The 22,691-nt window shown below is 43.5% G+C and overlaps 1 protein-coding gene across 1 annotated transcript; it reads right to left on the bottom strand.

The window, feature by feature from the left end:
* Positions 1–200: 200 nt before the first annotated feature.
* Positions 201–22,157, bottom strand: CCDC68 (coiled-coil domain containing 68). Its single transcript, XM_044292659.1, is given in 11 exon segments — positions 201–645; positions 4,353–4,429; positions 5,499–5,582; positions 8,444–8,549; positions 10,786–10,868; positions 13,831–13,959; positions 14,550–14,675; positions 15,900–16,046; positions 20,769–20,843; positions 22,025–22,087; positions 22,089–22,157. Coding segments are annotated over 11 exon segments (1,032 nt in total). The 3' UTR covers positions 201–572.
* Positions 22,158–22,691: the final 534 nt, after the last annotated feature.

Here is a 22,691-nt window from a genome sequence, read left to right as displayed (position 1 = left end):
GCTAGGTCTACATGACGACATGTGTTGCGCGACTTGACAGATAGGGCCCAACTACACTGCGACATTTTGTCGCACCATTGTCGTGCGACAATTTTTATAATAATAGTCTATGGTGTCGCACTGCGACAGTCGCAGAAAAATCCATTTCAAATGGATTTTTTCCAACTGTCGCGTCGCAGCACGACACCATAGACTATCATTATAAAAATTGTCGTGCGACATTGGTGCAACAAAATATCGCGCGACAAATGTCGCCGTGTAGTTTTAGCCTTAGTCTACTTCTCTGTCCCTACTCAAAAAGGAAGTTCTTCCAGTTTGCCATAAACTTTTCCTAAGTTTTAAACCGGCAGAGAGAGTAAGGAGTTGTCCACTTTGGAACCCGCTTCTTTCGAGCTGATCACAGGTTGTTACTTTGCAGAGATCCCCATCGATCACCTGTGATCTGCAGGGGAATCTGGCAGCAAGTCTTCAGTTTCCCAGCAGCGCCACCGGGTGACGGGACCCAGACCCTGAAATGTTGTCACGTAGCGGAATCCAGCAGGAGAGGGCAGAACATCCTGAGGAGGTCGGCATCAGCTGCTTCCGGGGCTCTTCCTGTGATTCAGCAGCATTAAATACGGAGACAAGTTGCCAAACATGGGCTCACTGTAAAGTGAGAAGAATTCACAATTACTGGGAAAAAAACAAAACTGAAATTCTGCATTTTGAATTTTGCATCGTTCAATTTACTTTTATTCTACGAGTCCGTACAATTATGGCAAAGCATGTCTTGTGAAAAGTTTTGTTTCTTTTTGGTACTTTGTTCACTGTGTGGTTTAATTAACTTTATTATTTGCATCATAGCCATTATGTTGATGCTATATACCATATTTTTTGCCCTATAAGACACACTTTCCTCCCCTAAAAGTATGAGGATCATGTCAGTGCATCTTATGGGGCAAATACTAATGAATGCTTCCAAGAGCTTATTAGTACAGGAGGACCAGGAAGCAGTGACTGCAGCGTTCCTTATGCTGGCCGCACGCTGCGCTGTGACCTGCGCACAGTATGAGGACGGGGGTGTGCTCTGTAACCTGTGCAACACCGGGTCTGTCCGGAACAAAAGAGGTAAGTTGATTTATTTATTTTTTCTCTGATCTTAGGTCTGATTGGGCATATTATTAACGTTGAGGATCTGATCTGAGGTCTGGTTGGGGGTATTATTAACATTGGGAGTCTGATCTGAAATCTGATTAACATGGGGGTCTGATCTAAGGTCTGATTTGGGGTTTTAGTAACATGGGAGTCTGATCTGAGGTCTGATTAACATTGGGGGTCTGATCTGAGGTCTGATTAACATTGGGGGTCTGATCTGAGGTCTGATTAACATTGGGGGTCTGATCTGAGGTCTGATTAACATTGGGGGTCTGATCTGAGGTCTGATTAACATTGGGGGTCTGATCTGAGGTCTGATTAACATTGGGGGTCTGATCTGAGGTCTGATTAACATTGGGGGTCTGATCTGAGGTCTGATTAACATTGGGGCTCTGATCTGAGGTCTGATTAACATTGGGGGTCTGATCTGAGGTCTGATTAACATTGGGGGTCTGATCTGAGGTCTGATTAACATTGGGGGTCTGATCTGAGGTCTGATTAACATTGGCGGTCTGAACTGAGGTCTGATTAACATTGGGGGTCTGATCTGAGGTCTGATTAACATTGGGGGTCTGATCTGAGGTCTGATTAACATTGGGGGTCTGATCTGAGGTCTGATTAACATTGGGGGTCTGATCTGAGGTCTGATTAACATTGGGGGTCTGATCTGAGGTCTGATTAACATTGGGGGTCTGATCTGAGGTCTGATTAACATTGGGGGTCTGATCTGAGGTCTGATTAACATTGGGGGTCTGATCTGAGGTCTGATTAACATTGGGGGTCTGATCTGAGGTCTGATTAACATTGGCGGTCTGAACTGAGGTCTGATTAACATTGGGGGTCTGATCTGAGGTCTGATTAACATTGGGGGTCTGATCTGAGGTCTGATTAACATTGGGGGTCTGATCTGAGGTCTGATTAACATTGGGGGTCTGATCTGACACACCTAAAACCTAGGTGCGTCTTATAGGGTGGAAAATGCGTTACTTGCGCCTGTTCTTTTTCCACTTTTAAACCGTAATATCATTTTTCATGGAAAATATAGCTTTATTTTATTTTTTATTTTTTTTCCCCAATACACATTATTAAAAGTTCACAATGTGGATTCATCACTGATATAATGCTTAGTATACCAAATCATCATAGCCTGCCAGTGTCACGGACGTACGGAGACATACGGACGTCCCCACGACGGCAGGAGATCTTTGAGACTGCCAACACGTGGTCTGATTTGACATGTTTACCTTGTGGATCAATAGGCGTCTGTGTTGTTTCTGGTACTGGCCAAACCCTTAACCTTCAGGTGTTGCTATTGTGATTATCTAACTTTAAAGGGCTTCTGTCACCCCACTAAAGTCATTTTTCATTTTTTTGCGATTTATCAATATATAGTCCTCTTACTCTTAGTCGTTTAGTAGTTTCTTCAAAAAACGCACTTTTATAATATGTAAATTACCTCTCTACCATAAGTAGGGCGGTTAATTGCTGGTAGCAGCCGCATCCTCCTTTCAAATAAACGCCCCCTCCTCCTGTTGATTGACAGGGCCAGCGAGCGCTCTCGTCTTCTGGCTAGCCCTGTCTGGCTTCTAAATCTCGCGCCTACGCCGCACCAGTCTTCAGTTGGCGCAGGCGCACTGAGAGGAGGATGCTCGTTCGGCCGCTCCATCCTCAATGCGCCTGCGCCGATGACGTCAAATCTACACCCGGCGCAGGCGCATTGAGGATGGATCGGCCGAGCGAGCGTCCTCCTCTCAGTGACAGCCAGGCTTTCTATCATGCTATGCCTACAGCCATGGGAAGCCTGGTCATCTCTGTTAGGTTTCCGGTTGCAAAGAAAACCCAATGGCACCCCACAATTACGTTTGGGGAAAGGGGAGCAGTAAGCAGGGAGCAGATGTCACAGAGGCTACTGACCATGGCATCTAAGGGGAAAAATGTCTTGGTTCAGAGTTGTCTCCTCTCCTGGCCATAACATTGGGATCCTGCGCTGATCGTGTGGTCACAGCTACTGCACACGCCCGACCACTATGATGTACTGGTCCATCATGGAGGCTTAAAGGGCTGGGCCAAGTTTACAAATTATCCCCTACCCATAGGATAGGGGATAACTAACTGATCAGTGTTTTCCCAGAGCTAGGACCCCCATTAATCCTGAGAACGGGGGTCGGGGTCCCCCAAATTAATGGAGCGACAGATCGTTGCTATGTTTCTATGTTACTGTTGGAAATTGCTGGGTTCAGCTATATCCAGTGGTTCCATAGAAAGTTAATGAAGCAGCGGTGCGCATATCTGACCTGGTGCTCCATCGGATTGGGTGAAAGGAACCCCCATTTTTGGGACTGGTGGGGGTCCAAAGCAGTAGGACCCCCATTGATCAGTTAGTTTTCTCTTATTGTGTAGGTAGGGGATAACTTGTAAATTTGGCACAACCCCTTTAAAAGGTTTATTCTAAAGCCAAGAAATTGCAGAAATGTTAGTGCAAATCTACACCTGCTCAAATCAGACCAAGGCTGCCAGGCCGGTACACCTTCAGAGGCAATTTTATTTTATTTTTTATGATTGCATGTTACTCTTTTTTGTCCAAAAATATTTTTTTTCAATTGACCTTTATTAAAAATAGAGCCGTTCTGTCACAAAGGGTTAACTGTTTTTCTAACTGTGTGACTGGTACTTACACTTTCACTTTGTGACATCATCTAATAAACATTCTCTCTAAATTACTAAGAGGTCATAAACACTTATTTAAGCCAAATTCTTATCAGTAAGGTAAGAACTGAGCTATAATGAGTGTTTATAATGTCAGAGATCAGAGATAAGGAGCCCATCAGCTCTTGGTCTGACGGAAAAGACCGAAAATCCACAGGCAACTAGTAGAGCATCTCAACTATGTACAGAAAAAAGCATGACATATTTTTAATAAAGACCAATGTAAAAAATTATTTTTAGCTCAAAGGTCTCCAAAGGTGTACATAGCCTTTAAGGCAACGGGAGACAAAGTAGCATGGTGCCTCCCTAGATCCACTGCTTGACTGGTGGTGGTCAGAGTGGTTGGACATTGACAGATTGGACGCTGGCGATGGGCCGGTGTGTGTGTGCGTGTAAGTTAAAGTGGCTTTAGCGGGTTAAAAAAATACTGGTAAATATGCCTAATTGGATGGTGGTCAGCCCTACACTAACGGGCATAATACACTGCAAAACAGAAAATCCAGGACACTTACCTCACTGACGTCGCTTTAGATACTTTTAATTTGCTGGGGCTGGACCAGTGATCCACCTTGTATTTCAATTCTTTGTTCTGAAGAAAACAAAACAAAAACAAAAAAAAAGTTATATTTTAACCCTTTCAGTATATGGTCTATGATAGATGTGGGTCCTGTAGATATGCTATGTTGACTATGTGCCTGGCTGCATCTGAGGGGTTACAGAGGCAGGATCAGAGGGAAATACCAGCTCCCCAAACCATTATGCAGTTATGTCAGAAGGGGTTATACTGTGGCCCCCGGTATCATACATTATATGTAGTTGCAACGTGCCAGACCGCAGGGGCAATATGTGAGTGTAATTGTACTCACTTTTCTGTAGCTCCCCTGGGCCGGCCTGCAGTGGAAAGGAAGACAGCACTAAATCCTCCGGGGCACTCTCTATTGCAGGGAACACCAGCCAGATGGTGGTTGAGGTGCCCTTGATGGTTATGGGGTTTGAAGGTGCTTTGGAGGCTGGGCCCCTGTGTTCGTGACGCCAGTACAGTGAGGTGCAGTGAGGAGATGGAGTAGAATGAGGAGAGAGGCAATGGTTGAACCAAACAGGAACTTTACTTGTAAATTGTATTCTTACAATCAGGGGCGTAGCTGAACGCTCATGGGCCCTGGTGCGAGAGTTCAGCTTGGTCCCCCCTTCCCTCAGTGCTTTGTGGCCAGGAGCAGGGGAGCACATAGCCTTTGTAGTATCCCACTTATGTGTGAATCTAAGTTCTCTATCTGTATGTCTTTGGAGTGTGGGAGGAAACCGGAGAACCCAGAGGAAACCCACACAAACACGGGGAGAACATACAAACTACATGCAGATGTTGCCCTTGGTTGGATTCAAACCTAGGACCCCAGCAAGGCACCATTGATTACCCCATTGCCCCCCCCCCCCCCCCAAATTTGTCCCTGGTAGGGAAGTGTCATTCAGAGAGGTCTATAGATCCTGGATCACAGCTCCTTCTCTGCTTGCAAGATCTCTAAAAATCCACAGACCTTTTTTTTTTCAAAGATTTTTATAATTGTTAATAGCACAAAACTCCATCAATTGCACCGTCCAGGACACACCCGATAACCATTGATTCAGAGATTTATACAGTATATATATATTTTTTTTTTTACCTCACATTCAAGAAAACCGATCTTTTCCTTCAGTTCCCCAATCGTTACATCCTGCTCTTTCAGACGGTTCTTCAGTTCTTCCCTCTGAAAGCACAGCAAGAAAGTCGATTTTTTAGTAGAAACTTTAAAAAAAACTTTTCCGCCAATCAAATTTGTTATAGGAGGTGTTTACTTTAGATATTCCCTTTTTTGTTAGAAAGATTTCCCCGAAAATAAGATGATCATAAAGTTTCCTGCTTCTGGAACCTAACTGTAATCTGTGGCGGATTGTGGAAGTGTTCAATTGTTCTGCAGCGCCACCACTGGGCATATAAAGTATTACAGGTGGTTTGCATGTATGCTATGTAATGTAATGTGTTGGAGACTCTGAAGGAGGGACACTCATCCCCCTACACAGGTACAGACAGGGCTAACATACACATAGGATGATTCCATATACAGATGTAGCAGTATACTCTTTGGTGCACTGTACAACAGTATGGAAAACTGCAGACAACAAAACTATTGACTGGGAATTCTTGAAAATAGTGAGAAAATTGTGAAAGGGGATAGACTGCTCCTTCGTTAGGTCATCTTTGTTTCAGTAAACTTCTTAGACATTTAAACAACAGTTGCAATAACTTCAGACTGCCACCAGAGGGCGATAAAGCTTTATGAGAAGATACAGGACACATACATGTTTGAGATACTTTATATGGTTTTAAAATATTCATCATATGAGAATTAAAGTGAACCTTGTTGAAACTGCAAAATTCAGATGTAGAAAGCTTAGATCTGGGCAGCTGTGTGCATGATCTTCACGTTCGGTAGCAAAGTATTGATATCATTTTTCACGTCTGAGTCAAAGGCAACTAAAGAAGCACCCTGCATAAACCAACAGAGATCTCTGCTTCTGGGTCTGATATCAGTTTGTCAATGGACTATATTAGAAAATCGCAGGGAAGCATAGACATAGTGTGGTGCTATTTACTACAACACAGGCATAAGCCGAAGTGGAACACTACACTTTTATTAAAGGGAACCTGTCGCATGGAACTTGGTGTTTGATCTGCAGGGAGCATGTTATAGAGCAGGAGGAGCTGAGCAGAGCGATATATAGGTTTATGGGAAAAGAATCAGTATAACTTGCATTTTATTCATTTATATCCCTGCTCATTGCTCATTCTATGCTTAGGAGTCCAGGGGGGATGGCCTATCAGTGATTGGCAGCCTGCCCTGTATGACTGTGCATAGTGAGATCACAGATTAGGACCGCCCACTGGACTCCTAAGAATAAAAAGAGCAGAGATTCACAGAAATAAAATACAAGTTATAAAGAACCCTGAATCAATCTGCTCAGCTCCTCCTGTACTATGATAGCACTGCATATATACTTAACATCCTCAAGCCTTAAAGGCTATGTACACCTTCAGAGGCATTTTTCTTTTATGATGGCATGTTACTCCTTTTTGGTTAAAAATCCTTTTTTTTTTCAATTGGCTTTTATTAAAAATATTGAGCTGTTCTGTCACAAAGGGTTAACTGTTTTTCTGTCACGCTCTAGTGTGGGAGGGAAACCCCCACACCGAACATAGGAGGGAAAGAGAAAAGGAGAAAAGGCCTGAAAACTAGGGAAGGAAGATGAAAACGCTAATCAAAGCCCTGACTGACTACCAGTATGAACAGACCCCAGAGGTAGGGGAGTGCATACACAGGAATACTTAAAGTCCTATCTAACCCTAAAAGATCCTGGGACTAATGACAGGAATGAGACATCCTGTTCCTCCAAAAGGAAGGATAAACGGGAGTCTCATTAAGGCCTACTACAAAATGACAAGGAAATGCAACACACAGAAAAGCCAAAATACAAAGGGAAAGGTAACACTTAACTTCCAAGAAGCTATGGCAGCACCAGGAACTCAGCCGAGATCCAAAACTCAATTATCCACAGGTCCTACTGAAGCTAAAAACCGCACAGCATTGTGGGAGAGACATCTATAAATAGGGAAAGTTAAATGACCACAATAGCAACACCTGGAGGTTTGGGTGTGGCCGGTACCAGAAACCACACAGACGCCTATTGATCCACAAGGTAAACATGTCAAACCAAACCACGTGTTGACAGTCTCAGAGATCTGCTGCTACTCACTGTTGTGGTGACGTCCGTATGTCTCGTTACGTCTGTGACATTTTCTAGCTGTGTGACTGATACTTTCACTTTCACTGTGTGCCGACATCTAATAACGCTTATCTCTAAATTACTAACAGGTCATAAACACTTATCGGTAAAATAAGACCTGAGCTATAATGAGTGTTTATAATGTCAGAGATCAGAGATAAGGAGTCTGTCAGCTCCTGGTCTGATGGAAAAGAGAGAAAATCCAAAGGGCGCTACAAGAGCATATCAGCTCTGTACAGAAAAAAGGACGCCATATTTTTAATAAAGACCAATTAAAAATTATTATTTTTTTTAGCTCAAAATGAGTATAATGCAATAAGAAAATTGCTCCCAAAAGTGTACACAGCCTTTAAAGTGTTGTGGGTTTGACTTGTAGGAAATAAAAAATAATAATACAACTCTCCAAGAGAACTGCTATTTGAATTCGGGGTATCCCATTGCTCATTGTTATGACTACGTAATGTCCAATGAGAACCATTAGGAGATGCTTTCGTAAGTCTATGTCACATGACCATCGTACATTATGTTACCACGGACAGGAAGTGTCATTATTATCGTGGCCCGCACAGGATGTCCGGATACAAAAACAAGAGAAAGAATTCTGATAGTAATTATAACTTTAAAAAAATAAATAAAATTTAGGTGGGTTTCCAACAGTCCGGTCCCCCCCCCCACCCCCCAGTCACCTCCACGAGAAAGTACGTAACACAGTGGGGCTGGAGGGAGCGTCGGGAGTCCAGGAAAATTGAACATTTAAGAGTGTCTGAGTTTAAGAGTAGCCCCTCACCTCCTGGATCAATGCGCGGAGATGCTGGTGCTGGGACATCATCAGCTCCTGCAGGTGATTAATTTGTTCTTCTGTCTTAAAAATCTCAGACTGAATCGATGAACAGCTAAAGAAAAAAAATTACAAAAAATTTAAGCTGTTGAGGTGCAAAAAAAATATAAATATTAAAGGGGTTGTCTCATACGAGACATTAGTGGCTTATGGGACCTGCACCTATCTCCAGAATGGGCCCCCAAAGTGAGCAGAGACCTCCCTCCATTCATTTCTATGGGACTGATAAAATTAGCTGAGCGCTGGTTTGGATATTCGTTATGCTCAGTTATTTTGGGAACAACCATAGAAATTAATGGAAAGTATGCCACTCATGCATGATGTGCTCTTCTTCTCTTCTTGGGGCCCTTTCTGGAAATAGGTGCAGGTTGCAGATGTGGCACCAGAACCTATCTGTCATTGCTGGCATGTCCTAGTGATATGCCATTAATGTCCCAGATGAGACAACCCCTGTAATTTAGTGAAACCTTTAATATTGCAGTTTTCTCACTGGCCAGTTTAGTAGTCACAATAGACAGATGCTTCCTATCTTCTTTAGCTTCTGTGTCAGCTTTACTGTATAGTTTGGGGCAGATCATCTAATTATCAATAGGTGGGTTAAAGCGGTTTACCGGTATCTAATAGTTATTGCCTATCCACTGGATGATTGGTAGGGGTCCAACTGCTGAGCCCCCCTCCCCACCAATCATGAGAACGGGGCCCCATGCCCCTGAACTGATGGAGTGGTTGAGCAAGGGTTGAGCTCAAACCCCCACCATCAGATAGTTATTTACACTCTTCAACATTGAAATTGCAGCACCAAGAAGGACAAGACATGCGGTTATGCTAATTGAGGAAATAAGATCTGCAAATGATGACATTTTCAAGCACCTAGCTCCAATCTGTGGCCTGTGGGAGGGACATAAAAGCCAGATTGAAAGCAATTTTTTTAGCCACATAAAACCTCAAAAATCAGAACAAGTTGTGTGTGATTATTGTGCGATGCCTCCTGTTCCTCAACGTGCCCGTTATCAACACTTATCACAAACTGAGAGGGACAGAATCCTTGAACTGAGAGAACTTGGTTTATCACTCCGGTAGATCACTATGCATCTAGGCCAAAATTTCTACATCATTTAGCGTTATGTATACTGGAAGTTGAGAGAACATCATGGAGGTGGAGCACAGAGGCAAACCTCTGCATTGACAGATCATTTGATTAGAAGAACAGCGCAAAGTGAAAATGGATGTTACATCCAAAGCCTAAGGCAGCAAACATTGGGCCAGACGTCCAGCTTCGGTTGTTGCTTTAACTTCATATCACCGCTCTAAAAGGCTATCGTGGTGAACAGCAAGACGGCAATTAAGGCTAGAATGCAATTGAGTCATGCTATTTTCTCAGATGCAATGGCAACTGGAGATTGGTCTGGAGACCATATGTGCAACGTCAGGAAGAAACCTTCACAAGGGAACATCACACTGGTCCTACTCCCATGATTATGGTGTGGGGTGATGTAATATACAGTGGTCGGACCCCTCTAGTTTTCATTTCAGGTACACTAATAGCTTGGAGTTAATTAATTTGACGGTGGAACCAGTGGTACCACCATTTCTGCAAAGTGTCAAGAGGATGATGCCAGGCTGCATGTTACGCCTGCTAATGTGAGCAGCCTGCATGGCCATGGCCTGCAGCGTCTCTGGATTTGTCTCCCATCGAGCACGTATTGTATATGTCATTGGTTGGCAATTACATAGGAAGCTGCCAGCAGTGGATCTTGATGATTTGTGTGCCCAAGATCATTCAACATGGCTGAACATTCCTCAGACAATCATCAATAACTGCATTGATAGCATGCCAAGGCGTGTAAGTGTGTACATTCCTGCATGTGTCGCTTATAATACTGAATAAATCAAGATGTTTTGAATATTTTGCTTCCATTGTTTTATCATTTGCATATCATTAACATGTCTATCAAGTCTTCCATAGTTCCACTACCTTTCCTTCTTGGTATTGCAGTTTTAATGTTGAGGACTGTATATATACATATTTTTTTCTTTTGAGCACTTTTGAGGGTATGGCCACACAATCAGGTTTCCTAATGATGTTTTGGGAGTCAAAACCAGAAGGAGAGAGAGTATAAAGGAAAGATAAAACTTCTCTTTTTTGAATTCACTCCTGGCTTTCAAAACTGCATCAGAAAACCTGACCGTGTGGTTGTACCCAGAGATCTCGTCTCTTCTCCTTTTCTTCCTTCTCATCTGATAAAGACTAGGCAATACCTACACCACTGGAAAACAGATTTATTACTGACCCATTGGGGTTGGAAGGATCGCCCATTCTTCTCGAGAGCTTATTTTCTAGTAAACGTTTCTTTTCCACCAAAGATGCATTTTCCTATAAGGAAAATACAGAAAATTCACAGGATTAATATAAATATAGTACAGGGTGGGCCATTTATATGGATACACCTTAATAAAATGGGAATGGTTGGTGATATTAACTTCCTGTTTGTGGCACATTAGTATATGTGAGGGGGGAAACTTTTCAAGATGGGTGGTGACCATGGCGGCCATTTTGAAGTCGGCTATTTTGAATCCAACTTTTGTTTTTTCAATAGGAAGAGGGTCATGTGACGCATCAAACTTATTGGGAATTTCACAAGAAAAACAATGGTGTGCTTGGTTTTAACATAACTTTATTCTTTCATGAGTTATTTACAAGTTTCTGACCACTATGTGTTTAATGTGCTGCCTATTGTGTTGGATTGTCAATGCAACCCTCTTCTCCCACTCTTCACACACTGATGATGTGTTTCCCTCTTTATGCACTGAAGCTGGCACATTCCCTGAGTTTTTCCAGCAAGATGGTGCACCACCACATTATGGGTGTCAGGTCCGAGCATTCCTAGATGAACAGTTTCCTGGAAAGTGGATTGGTCGTCGTGGGCCAGTTGAATGGCCCCCAAGGTCTCCCGATCTGACCCCCTTAGACTTTTATCTTTGGGGTCATCTGAAGGCAATTGTCTATGCTGTGAAGATACGAGATGTGCAGCACCTGAAACTACGGATACTGGAAGCCTGTGCTAGCATTTGGCCTCATGCACACGGTTCCGTTGGTCCGTGACCGTTTTTTCGTTTTGGTGTCCGCCTGGCCGTGCGGAGCCAAACGGATCCGTCCTGAATTACAATGCAAATCAATGGGGACGGATCCGTTTGATTTTGACACAATATGGTGCAATTGCAAACGGATTCGTCCCCATTGACTTTCAATGTAAAGTCAAGAGTCCCTTTTATACCATCGGATCGGAGTTTTCTGCCCTAATGCATTCTGAGTGGATGCGGATCCGCTCAGAATGCATCAGTTTGGCACCGTTTGGCCTCCGTTCCGCTCAGCAGGCGGACACCCGAACGCAGCTTGCAGCGTTCGGGTGTCCGTCTGGCTGTGCGGAGCCAAACGGATCCGTCCAGATTTACAATGCAAGTCAATGGGGACGGATCCGTTTGACGTTATGGTGCAATTGCAAATATGGTGCAATTGCAAACGGATCCGTCCCCCATTGACTTTCAATGTAAAGTCAGGAGTCCCTATTAATATACCATCAGATCGGAGTTTTCTCCAATCCGATGGTATATTTTAACTTGAAGCGTCCCCATCACCATGGGAACGCCTCTATGTTAGAATATACCATCGGATTTGAGTTAGATCGTGAAACTCAGATCCGACAGTATATTCTAACACAGAGGCGTTCCCATGGTGATGGGGACGCTTCAAGTTAGAATATACTAAAAGAACTGTGTACATGACTGCCCCCTGCTTTTAACTCATTGGTGGCCAGTGCGGCCGCCCCCCCTGTTTTTAACTCATTGGTGGCCAGTGCGGGCCCCCCCCTCCCCCCCCTAATTAAAATGACCGACCCCCCATCATTGGTAGCAGCGAAGAGTTCCGATCGGAGTCCCAGTTTAATCGCTGTGGCTCAGATCGGTAACCATGGCAACCAGGACGCTACTGCAGTCCTGGTTGCCATGGTTACTTAGCAATATTAGAAGCATCATACTTACCTGCTGCGCTGTCTGTGACCGGCCGGGAGCTCCTCCTACTGGTAAGTGACAGATCTGTGCGGCGCATTGCTTAATGATCTGTCACTTACCAGTAGGAGGAGCTCCCGGCCGGTCACAGACAGCGCAGCAGGTAAGTATAATGCTTCTAATATTGCTAAGTAACCATGGCAACCAGGACTGCAGTAGCGTCCTGGTTGCCATGGTTACCGATCGGAGTCCCAGCGATTAAACTGGGACTCCGATCGGAACTCTCCGCTGCCACCAATAATGGGGGGGTCGGTCATTTTAATTAGGGGAGGGAGGGGGGACCGCCCGCACTGGCCACCAATGAGTTAAAAACAGGGGGGGGAGGGGGGGCCGGCCACACTGGCCACCAATGAGTTAAAAACAGGGGGGGGGGGCGCCCGCACTGGCCACCAATGAGTTAAAAACAGGGGGGGAGGGGGGGACCGGCCGCACTGGCCACCAATAAGTTAAAAACAGGGGGGGAGGGGGGCCACCCGCACTGGCCACCAATGAGTTAAAAACAGGGGGGGGCCCCCGCTCGCACTGGCCACCAATGAGTTAAAAACAGGGGGGGGGAGGGGGGACGCCCGCACTGGCCACCAATGAGTTAAAAACAGGGGGGAGGGGGGGCCGGCCGCACTGGCCACCAATGAGTTAAAAACAGGGGGGGGGTGGTCTGCCCCCTGCTGCCTGGCAGCACGGATGCAAGCGTTTGCATTAAAGGAGCGGATCCGTCTGTACAGACACCAGACGGATCCGCTCCAAACACAAGTGTGAAAGTAGCCTAAGTTTGATGTGTCACATGACCCTCTTCCTATTGAAAAAACAAAAGTTGGATTCAAAATAGCCGACTTCAAAATGGCCGCCATGGTCACCACCCATCTTGAAAAGTTTCCCCCCTCACATATACTAATGTGCCACAAACAGGAAGTTAATATCACCAACCATTCCCATTTTATTAAGGTGTATCCATATAAATAGCCCACCCTGTATATCACATGCGCATTAAGTTATGGACATGAACACAAGTCTGGTCCTACAGTCTGTGAATTCTCACTGACATATAGGGGACCAATGGAGGAGTGAGTGTATGACTGCAGGATCAGACTTTGTAGTCTGTTGCCATGGAAACATTTAGACATTCATAGGAGTTGTGAACTCAAGATGAAAGATTTTTAATGGACTATTTGCTTCATGTTTCATTTTAGACGCAGTGAAATGAAAAGTTGACATAGCCTTCAAGTAGAATATAATGTCTCTTGCATGAATATTATGAGGCCTAGATCACTTACTGCTTCCATCCGCTCCATCAGCTTCTCCAGCTCAGTGATCCGGCTGTGCTTCTCCTGAATTTTGTCAGCCACTTCATTCAACCTCTCGATGCTTTTCTTAAACCGATCCTCATTCTCTGCAGCAGAAACCTAGAAAATTGAACCAAAAAGAACCCAATATTTCCATCAGCTTAAATGAGTTGTATGAGAGTCTGGGAGGCATCATCTACAATTGCTCTGCAGATGCATCACTGGACAGAGCCATGACAGATCAGCAGGGGCGGATTGGCCATAGACCTTACAGGGAAATTCCCCAGGGGGCAGCCTGACCCCTCCTCACGGCCAGCCAGTGGAAGTTTTTGGGGATGTATTTTGTGCTGATTGAGGCAGTATTTTATGATGGACTGTGGTATTTGTCTCTGTTGGGGTGGTATAATGTGCCACTATATGGTATTGCTGGTCCCGCCATTTGTGTTCGCCCTGCTTTCCATCAATTTGGACCCGACTACAAAACGGGGCCACTTTTAGTTTTTTTTTCCAGGGCCACTTTAAGTTCCCAGTCCGCCCCTGCAGATCAGTGACAGATCAGTTTATGTTCTATTCTGGTGCCGTGTATTTACTCAATTGACTGTATAACTTGGATGGAAAATAAATGATATCGGACTTTTAAACTGCTGAATCCTGTGAAATCTGTGATCGCCAATCCCCCTTTCACATACGGATCCCAACACACCCTTTACCTGTAAGCGCTGCTTTTCCTCTTCATGAGATTTCCGGAGTTGTTCAGACTTCTTGTTGTAATTTTCGTACAGTTTACGGGTGGCGTCCCTTATCGCACCTGATCCAGCTTCACGTGTCGCTTCCAACTGGAATAACAGAACCGGCATTACACTGAAATATACCGTAACTTGGTATATAACTCGGAAACGGTGATGAGCGGCAGGGGCAATATTCGAATTTGCAATATTGTTAATATTTGGGCGAATATTCGTCATAAATTCGCGAATTCGTGATCTCCAGTCGATATTTTCTTGATTGCGAAAATCAGCACTTGCGATAAAAATTAGCGATATGAAAATTTGCGATCAACACTACTCCTAAAGTCAAAGACATTGCAGCCTTCTCATTGGCCCACAAGCAAGAAGCAGTGAGGGATCATGGGTACGGATAAAAAAAAAAAAATCTAGAATATTCACGATTACGAAGATATAGCACTATATTATAGATATTCGCGAATTCTCGAAGTGCCAATATTCGCAATAAAAATTTGCGATTACAATATTCGTGATCAACACTACTCGGAACATACTATAATTTCTTTATGGCCTGGGTTAGCTAGTGTAACTATTAGGGATGAGCGAATAGACTTTGGATGAAACATCCGAAGTCGATTTGCATAAAACTGTGTTCTAATACTGTATTAATACTGTATTAGTAGTATTAGAATGTATTGGCTCCGATATTACTTCGCAAAGTCTCGCAAGACTTCACATAATAACTTCATAAAATCAATTTCTACTGTAAAAAAACATATCCCGAACTCGGGTTCAGTTCCAAGGTACCACTTGGAACTGAACCCGATTTCGGGAAATGTTTTTTTTTACAGTCTAAATCAATTTCTGAAGTTATTATGTAAAGTCTCACGAGACTTCAAAGTAATAACTTCGGCTCATCTGAGCCAATACATTCTAATACTGTACGGAGCTCATGCTCCATACAGTATTAGAACTCAGTTTTATGCGAATCAACTTAGGATGTTTCATCTGAAGTCGATTCGCTCATCCCTAGTAACTATATTGAACAACCCAATCTTATTAGTGCTGTTACCTAGCAACAGAAGCCACAGCTAGCAGGTGACTACTCCAGATCTCCATTTTCCTTCTCCGCCATACTGTACTATTTTATTGATGTAACAGCACTAGCACTTTCACCTCTAGGTTTTCTATAGCGAAGCCCACCAGGGCTAATGGCTACTTCTGTCCAATTTTTTGACCATGTAGGTTCTTAAGGAGGTAGAGGAGATGGGAAGTTTAAACAACCTGGCCAAGAGCTCCATAACTACTTTATCTTTTGAGAATTTGTCACTCTACCTTAATCTGTAGATCTTCATTATCTCTGTGAACATCCACAATCTGCAGGTCTTGATCCTTTAACTTCTCAAGGATCCGTTTATACCGCGAGCCAAAGGAATCCTCGTCTTCGTTGCTGTGCCCATTTTGTTTCATGTGAGAAGAATTCTGAGATAAAGATTAGTCGGGAGTTAATCATCAATAAACAGATATAACCCATAATAGATCGACAGAAAAATAAAAGATGGGGTCTCAACTTGACAACCTCTTTGTAAAAGCCAGTTATCATGATAATTAAGTGATCGGTGCAGGTCTGGCTTCTGAAAAATCCATTGTTATCCCTGGCAGAGGTTGTGGCCAACCATACAGTTTTCCTGTAATGTCCACTAAACTGTGTTATTACATGGTGCCAAGTGAAAAGAATGGGAGACCACATAATATTGTACATGGCCGGGATGAGTCCTCCAGAGCCAGATCCCCTTTTTCTTTGTGTCTCTTCACTCTGCTTACAGAAGGGGATCTCAAGAAGTGTACCTTCTTCTATGAGGCTGACACAAGCATTTTAAGAATATTATCTGGAATTTTTTTTATTCTGAAAGTAGAGCATTGCATCTGAAAGGGGTTGTCCATATTGGAAACCCAATTCCATACACATTGTTAGCAGGGCCGCACTGCCAATTAGGCGAGGTGAGGCGATCGCCTCAGGCGGCGTGGCCCTGCTGACAATTGGGGGGCGGTGTCAAGGCACAGGGAGATGAGCGCTTCCATTGTGAAAGCGCTCATCTCCATTGTCATCTGTATCGCCGTCCTCAGGACAGCGATACAAATGGATTCTGCGGGCAGGGGAGAGGCGTCTCCCTTTCCCGTTCCTCTGATAGGCTGCAGGCACTAGGCCTGCAGCCTATCGGAGGCCGGTGCAGGCGGTGTGATCGCACATGGTACAATACAGGAGAGACCGTGCTGTGGGGAACTTGTTACTGGCACATGATTTAGGGGCACTTCTTATTGGCACATTATTGGGGGCACTATGGGGGCATCTACTGAGGCCACAAAGAAGGGGTATTTTATATGGGGGGCACTATGGGGGAAGAAGGGGAGAGAAACACTATGGGGGCATCTACTGAGGCCACAAAGGGGTATTTTACATGGGGGGCTCTGTATAGGGGCATTTTATACTGGGACACATTATGGTGTGTGCTTTGGGGAAGGGGGGAGATGAGTGCTATGGGGTTATCTACAGGGGGCCCTAAGAAGGGGTATTTTATACTTGCATATTATGAGGAACACTGAGGGCATCTACTGGGGCACTATATATGGGGCATTTTTACCTGGTACATTATGGGGGCACTAGGAGGAAGGGGGGAGGTAAGCACTATGGGGGCATTTACTGGGGTCACTATATAGGAGCATTTTATACTGGCACATTATGGGGGCACTATGGGGACATTAGCTCAACTGGGGACATTATAAGGAGAATTATTACTACTGGGGGCATTATAGTGGGCTTTATTACTACTGGGGGTCTATGGGGAACATGATTACTAGTATGGGCACTATGGGAGCATTATTACTTCTGGGGCACAGTGGGGACATGTTGGGGGCACTGTAGAAGCACTATTCTTGAACTGGAAGGTTGCTTTAAGAAGATGTCAATTTTGGGCATTTTTGTTTTAAATATACTCTTTTAGATGATACAGAAATATTGGACTACAGTAAGAATTATCAAGGAATCGCCCTGCTCTTCTGAATGTGAACAACCGCAAAAGCTTCATCAAAAACAAGAGGCTTCTTTTCGGATTTTTAAGCTAGTGGACATAGCCTTGAAATTGTATTCATTTCCATGCCTGTAGTTGACTAAACATCTGTAACTGCTGGTGTACAGGGTCAGAACTGACCCACCAGAGTACCTGAGGGCTGTCCAATGATCTCAGGCTCTGAGGGAATAAAGGTCCCTAATGATCCAGCAGAAGACAACCACACATTTGGAGGTGACTTTGGAGCAATTATCTACCTCAGGGGTCCATTTCTTATCAGTATTAGCCTATTAGATCTTATTGATCATATGTCCTGTTTACAATTTAACAAATTACAATGTAATTATAAGTGGACATCACATGTTCTGTTCAGATGGAGGGTGGACCCCACAAACATCTTCTCTGATGGGCCTGGGGAACCGTAGTCAAAACACTAAAGAAATGGTCCAAAATTCTCTGTATATATTGTAATCTGTCAACAGCACAGTTTCAGGCTTCTTAGTGCTCATCAATGTAACACAATGATTTCCAACCTTGTTACTAGAGGACCAACACAAAAATATTCCTCCTCTGGAAGAAAGCCCTAATACCATTCCTGCTTCAAGGAAGCAGATATGTTTACTGCCTTGCCAACCATGGCTCTACAGAGCCATCACATCGGGAGCCATCTGATGAGGACCAGCAAGTTGAATCTGTACTTTACACTTTTCTGGTTGTCCAAAATTTTCTTGTCTAAGAGAAACTTGACCCTGTGCATGTAAAATAATCAAATGATGCTTATCAGGGAACATGAGTATGAAGGCAGAGCAGGTAAATACACCCATTTAGCACACAGCATATGTCAACAACTTTACAGCTCATCTGGTTTCACTAACCCAATGTAATTGCAGAAAGCAAACATCGCCGGGATACATAATTGCTGCATATGAAAGTCCAAGTCAATGACTGCAGTGCAGTGTAGAAGAGAAAAAGAGTGTAAATATAAGAAAATATACAAATAGGTTCTTTTTTTTTTGTCATGTCCTTCATTTTCTATACCTATTAGATTTAATATATTTACTACTAGTATTGCATTCCAATTTTAGCTCTGTTAAAATTGCCTTATGTTGGTCTGGCTAAGAGAAGATAATATATTTGCCTATTTTTATTTTTTATGTGACCATTTAAAGAAAAAAACTTTAATATTCCAGTATTCACACTAAAGCAGACAAAACAGGCTGACATTTTCCTGCCTTCACCTTTCAGCTTTACTGTACAGACAGGGACAGAGTCAGCAGAGGTTTTTTTAAGGAATTTAATGACAATTTTATAGTACTGTTGGAGGTTTGACAAGACGGTGGGGCTTTTCTGGAAAGAGGTGGGGCTTATCAGAATGCAAGTGTGTTTTTTTTTATAAGAAAATGGGCACCAAAATTGTAACAATATAGGCGCAAAGTAAACAAACCAATTGCCGGTGTAGAGTTAGACAAAAGTGTCTAAAGATGCCCCAAAGTTAACATAGAACGTGAGACACTGATAAATTTGACACATCTTTAGACTGCCTTTATGCTGTCTAAATTTCAGAGAAGATTAATATATCTACCCAAATATTTCTCTTCTACAGACTTACGTTTAATTCCTGACCCTAAAACCAAGTCCTCAGTTGGACAATCTCTACTCAAAATGTTCTGATGGCCAGCTAATTGTGGCCACTTAAATGAATGGATGACAGGGGTAGATTGGCCATAGACCTTACAGGGAAATTTCCCGGTGGGCCGATGCCTAGGCGGCTGCCTTTGCCCCCCTCAGGGCCAGCCAATGGAAGTTTTTGGGGATGTATTCTGGGCTGCTGGGAGTATTTTGTGATGGACTGTGGTATTTGGCTCTGTTGGGGTGGTATAATGTGCCACAATAAGGTATTGCTGGCCCCGGCTATTTGTGTTGGCCCTGCCTTCCATCAATTTGGACCCAGTTACAAATTGGCACCACTTTTAGTATTTTTTCTAGGGCCACTTTAAGTTCCCAGTCCGCCCCTGATGACTGACCATGTAACATCATGGTCATGTGTTCATCTGAGCGGTAGACATTGATTTGCAGGGGCTTTCTGCTCTGGCTCACGGAGGGGCATCATCTATGATATCCCTTCTCGAATAAGAAATAAGGACATAGATTTTCCATAATTGTCCTTGAGTAATGAAGGTCCTCTGTTCAGGAGCCAACATCTTTTGGCCAGAGTAGAGAGCGGTTACATAGAGTGTCTCTCAGTCTTGAGGACCTGCCCTGTATTCCACAGTCAACCCAATGTTTGGAAGACTTTGACACGACTTTCACACTTCTACTCTACTGAATTCATTAGAGCTACAATAAATGAGACGTCCAGTTACAGAAATCTCCCACTATGTTTGTGCCGGCTTGGGTAATCTCTATTGGTCCATTTGGGAATCTGTGGTGGTCCAAACTCACTGTCTCCTAATGACTTCTGTGATGTCTCCATGAGATATGATGAGTCAACTCTGATTTACCATTTGAGAGCAGAGACACAAATAGCGGACTCTGTCCAGCAGAGATATGGCTGTGAAGTGCTTGAAAAGCAACCTGCATTTTATTTACCACAAGGACTGTAACAGTTATTATAAAAGCATGCCAATTTGAGGTAAAACAAGTATTTTTGGCCACATTGCAGCCAATATATATAATTCTACACTTAAAGGGGTAGGATATGCCCCCATTGTCTTATAGATGTGAGTCCCACCGCTGGAACCCACACCTATATAGAGAAAGGAGCCCCAAAAGTGAAGGCGGGTGCACTGCGCATGAGCAGTCGCCCTCCATTAATTTTCTATGGGGCTGGCGAAAATAGCCGAGCACTAGGTCGGCTATTTCCATCGAGCCCATAGAAGTGAATGGGAGCGGTGGCCGGTCATGTGCGTTGCGCTCCCATTCACTTCTATGGGGAGCCAGGCTTGGTGGTGGCCAGACCAGAGTCCTCCAGTCACCACCTTGCGGGGCTCCGTTGCTGATATAGGCATTGTCTATGATGAGACAACCCCTTTAAGGAGACAAATGTGAATTATCAATAGGGCACAATAAAAAAAAATAATCATATTTTTATTACATGGGCAAAGTATCTTGCAATGGTTTCAAAATATTGCTTTACCTTCTCTTGTGTACTCTTACTGTACGGGTCATCCTTAAATAATTGATTCTGAATCTTCTCTAAAGTTGCCCGGATCTGACAAGTAAAAAATAAAATAATAACTTTATTACATTTTTGCCAGTTAAAACCAAATAGTGATACATGTTCTTTTTTTCTAATTTGCCATAGACTGAAAAGGACTGGAGGAGACCTCATTGACAGCTATAGGAGAGTTTTCTAGACATGCTCTGTGACATGTGCAGGGCTCCTTGTGCAGGGAGGGGGAGCAGATACGTTTTGACATCACCTATTGTGAATGGTGAATGAGATGTGTGAGGGCAGAGACCACGCCCAGCCTGTGAGGCAAGGGAGAGCAATCACACAAGCAGCATGGGTGTAGTTAAAGAGGAGTGCACCCTTGGCAGAATTTGCAAGGGGAGGGAGAGATCTCACACATATGCAGCATAAGTGTCTATATTGCACAGGGGAGAAGAGGATACACAGGGGATGTATTTGAAGGGTACATCAGTCCAGAAATGAAGCTGTGCTGATATATAAGAGCAGTGAAGTAACTACCATGGAGGCAGACCCTGCAATTGATATGGGACCTAGGGGAAGAGCAGCCCAATGTTGACCTGGTTTTCCTGTGAATCAGCGTAGATTCACAGTGGTTTCTTGCAGTCACCATTAGGGGGAGCTCATAGCACAGAGATTTTATAGCCTCCATTGAGTGAAATGGTAATTATAAATTCCTATACATTGAGCTCCCCCTAGTGGTGGCTGTAGGCAGCCAGTTTTAGCATGCACTATGTGAAGTTAAGCAGAGGCTTTAGAACAGTATGGGGGAGATTTTTCAATATATTTCCGGCATTTGTCTGGTGTAAATACATTGTAGAATATGGTGGTTAGAATGGACATCATATTTATGAAGCATTTCCAACATGAAAGTCTGGAAAAGTGAAACAGCAGTTACAACTTTTTATCAAAAATTCCTCTAGTTAATAAATAAAATATAAAAATATAAATTTGTCAGAAATTTCACTGGGAAAGGGGGCATACTGAGTTTTCATATGGGTCTTATGAGACCTGTGTACACCTCTGCCTTGACAGCTAGTGAAGGCAGTAGTGTCCTAGACATACAGATCTCACATGCAGCATGGATTCTTCTGGAGACATGACCACAGAATATATCTGTATACGTTTTACTTGGTGTAATGGTGTATACATGGTTAGAAGGGCATCAGGTGGGGGGATTATGAAGCACGGCAATCACTCACAGTGCGGACATATTCAGTCTCCTCTTTGGCGTGAGCCGTCGTCGATCCATACATGTAAAAAATAGTCATCTTCTGGTGAACCTTGATCAACTTTTCTCATGAACCCGTTTTCTGAAGGTGAAATTGTTGTCATTTTTCTAGCATTTCCTGGAAGATCAACAAAGCACTAAGTCAAAATAAAAATAACCTATAGGGAGTATGCAAAACCAACAAATTATCAACCCTTCCCTTCATAGACTATAACTTTGAATCGGTTAATTACAACATACAGAATGCCCCTACTGGATCGTACATGGTCAACCAGATATATCTTGATCATATAGTAACCATATCCAGAGGATAAACAGATTTATAAAGGCGGAACAAACTGAGTGTCCTTCTTACTTACGGTTTGATGATTCGTATATTGTGATAGTGAGGAACATCATTATAGGTTAGGACATGGAACTTGTCTGTCCCTATTCAATCCCCAAAACTACCCCTGCCTACAGGCAGAGTACCCACCCCGAAAGGGGCAACCCCACTTCTCAGTGGCTAAGCCCTCTCTGGTACCTGGTAATATCCTGTCTGATAGAAAAAAAAATTGTCCCAAAAATAAGACAAAAATAGATGAAACACTTCCTTAGTATAAATCCAAAAATTCCAAAAAGGTCCTTAGTATCAATAA

The sequence above is a fragment of the Bufo gargarizans genome, chromosome 1, assembly GCF_014858855.1.
Source record: "Bufo gargarizans isolate SCDJY-AF-19 chromosome 1, ASM1485885v1, whole genome shotgun sequence".
Lineage (NCBI taxonomy): Eukaryota > Metazoa > Chordata > Amphibia > Anura > Bufonidae > Bufo > Bufo gargarizans.
This window is presented reverse-complemented; position numbering and strand designations above follow the sequence as displayed.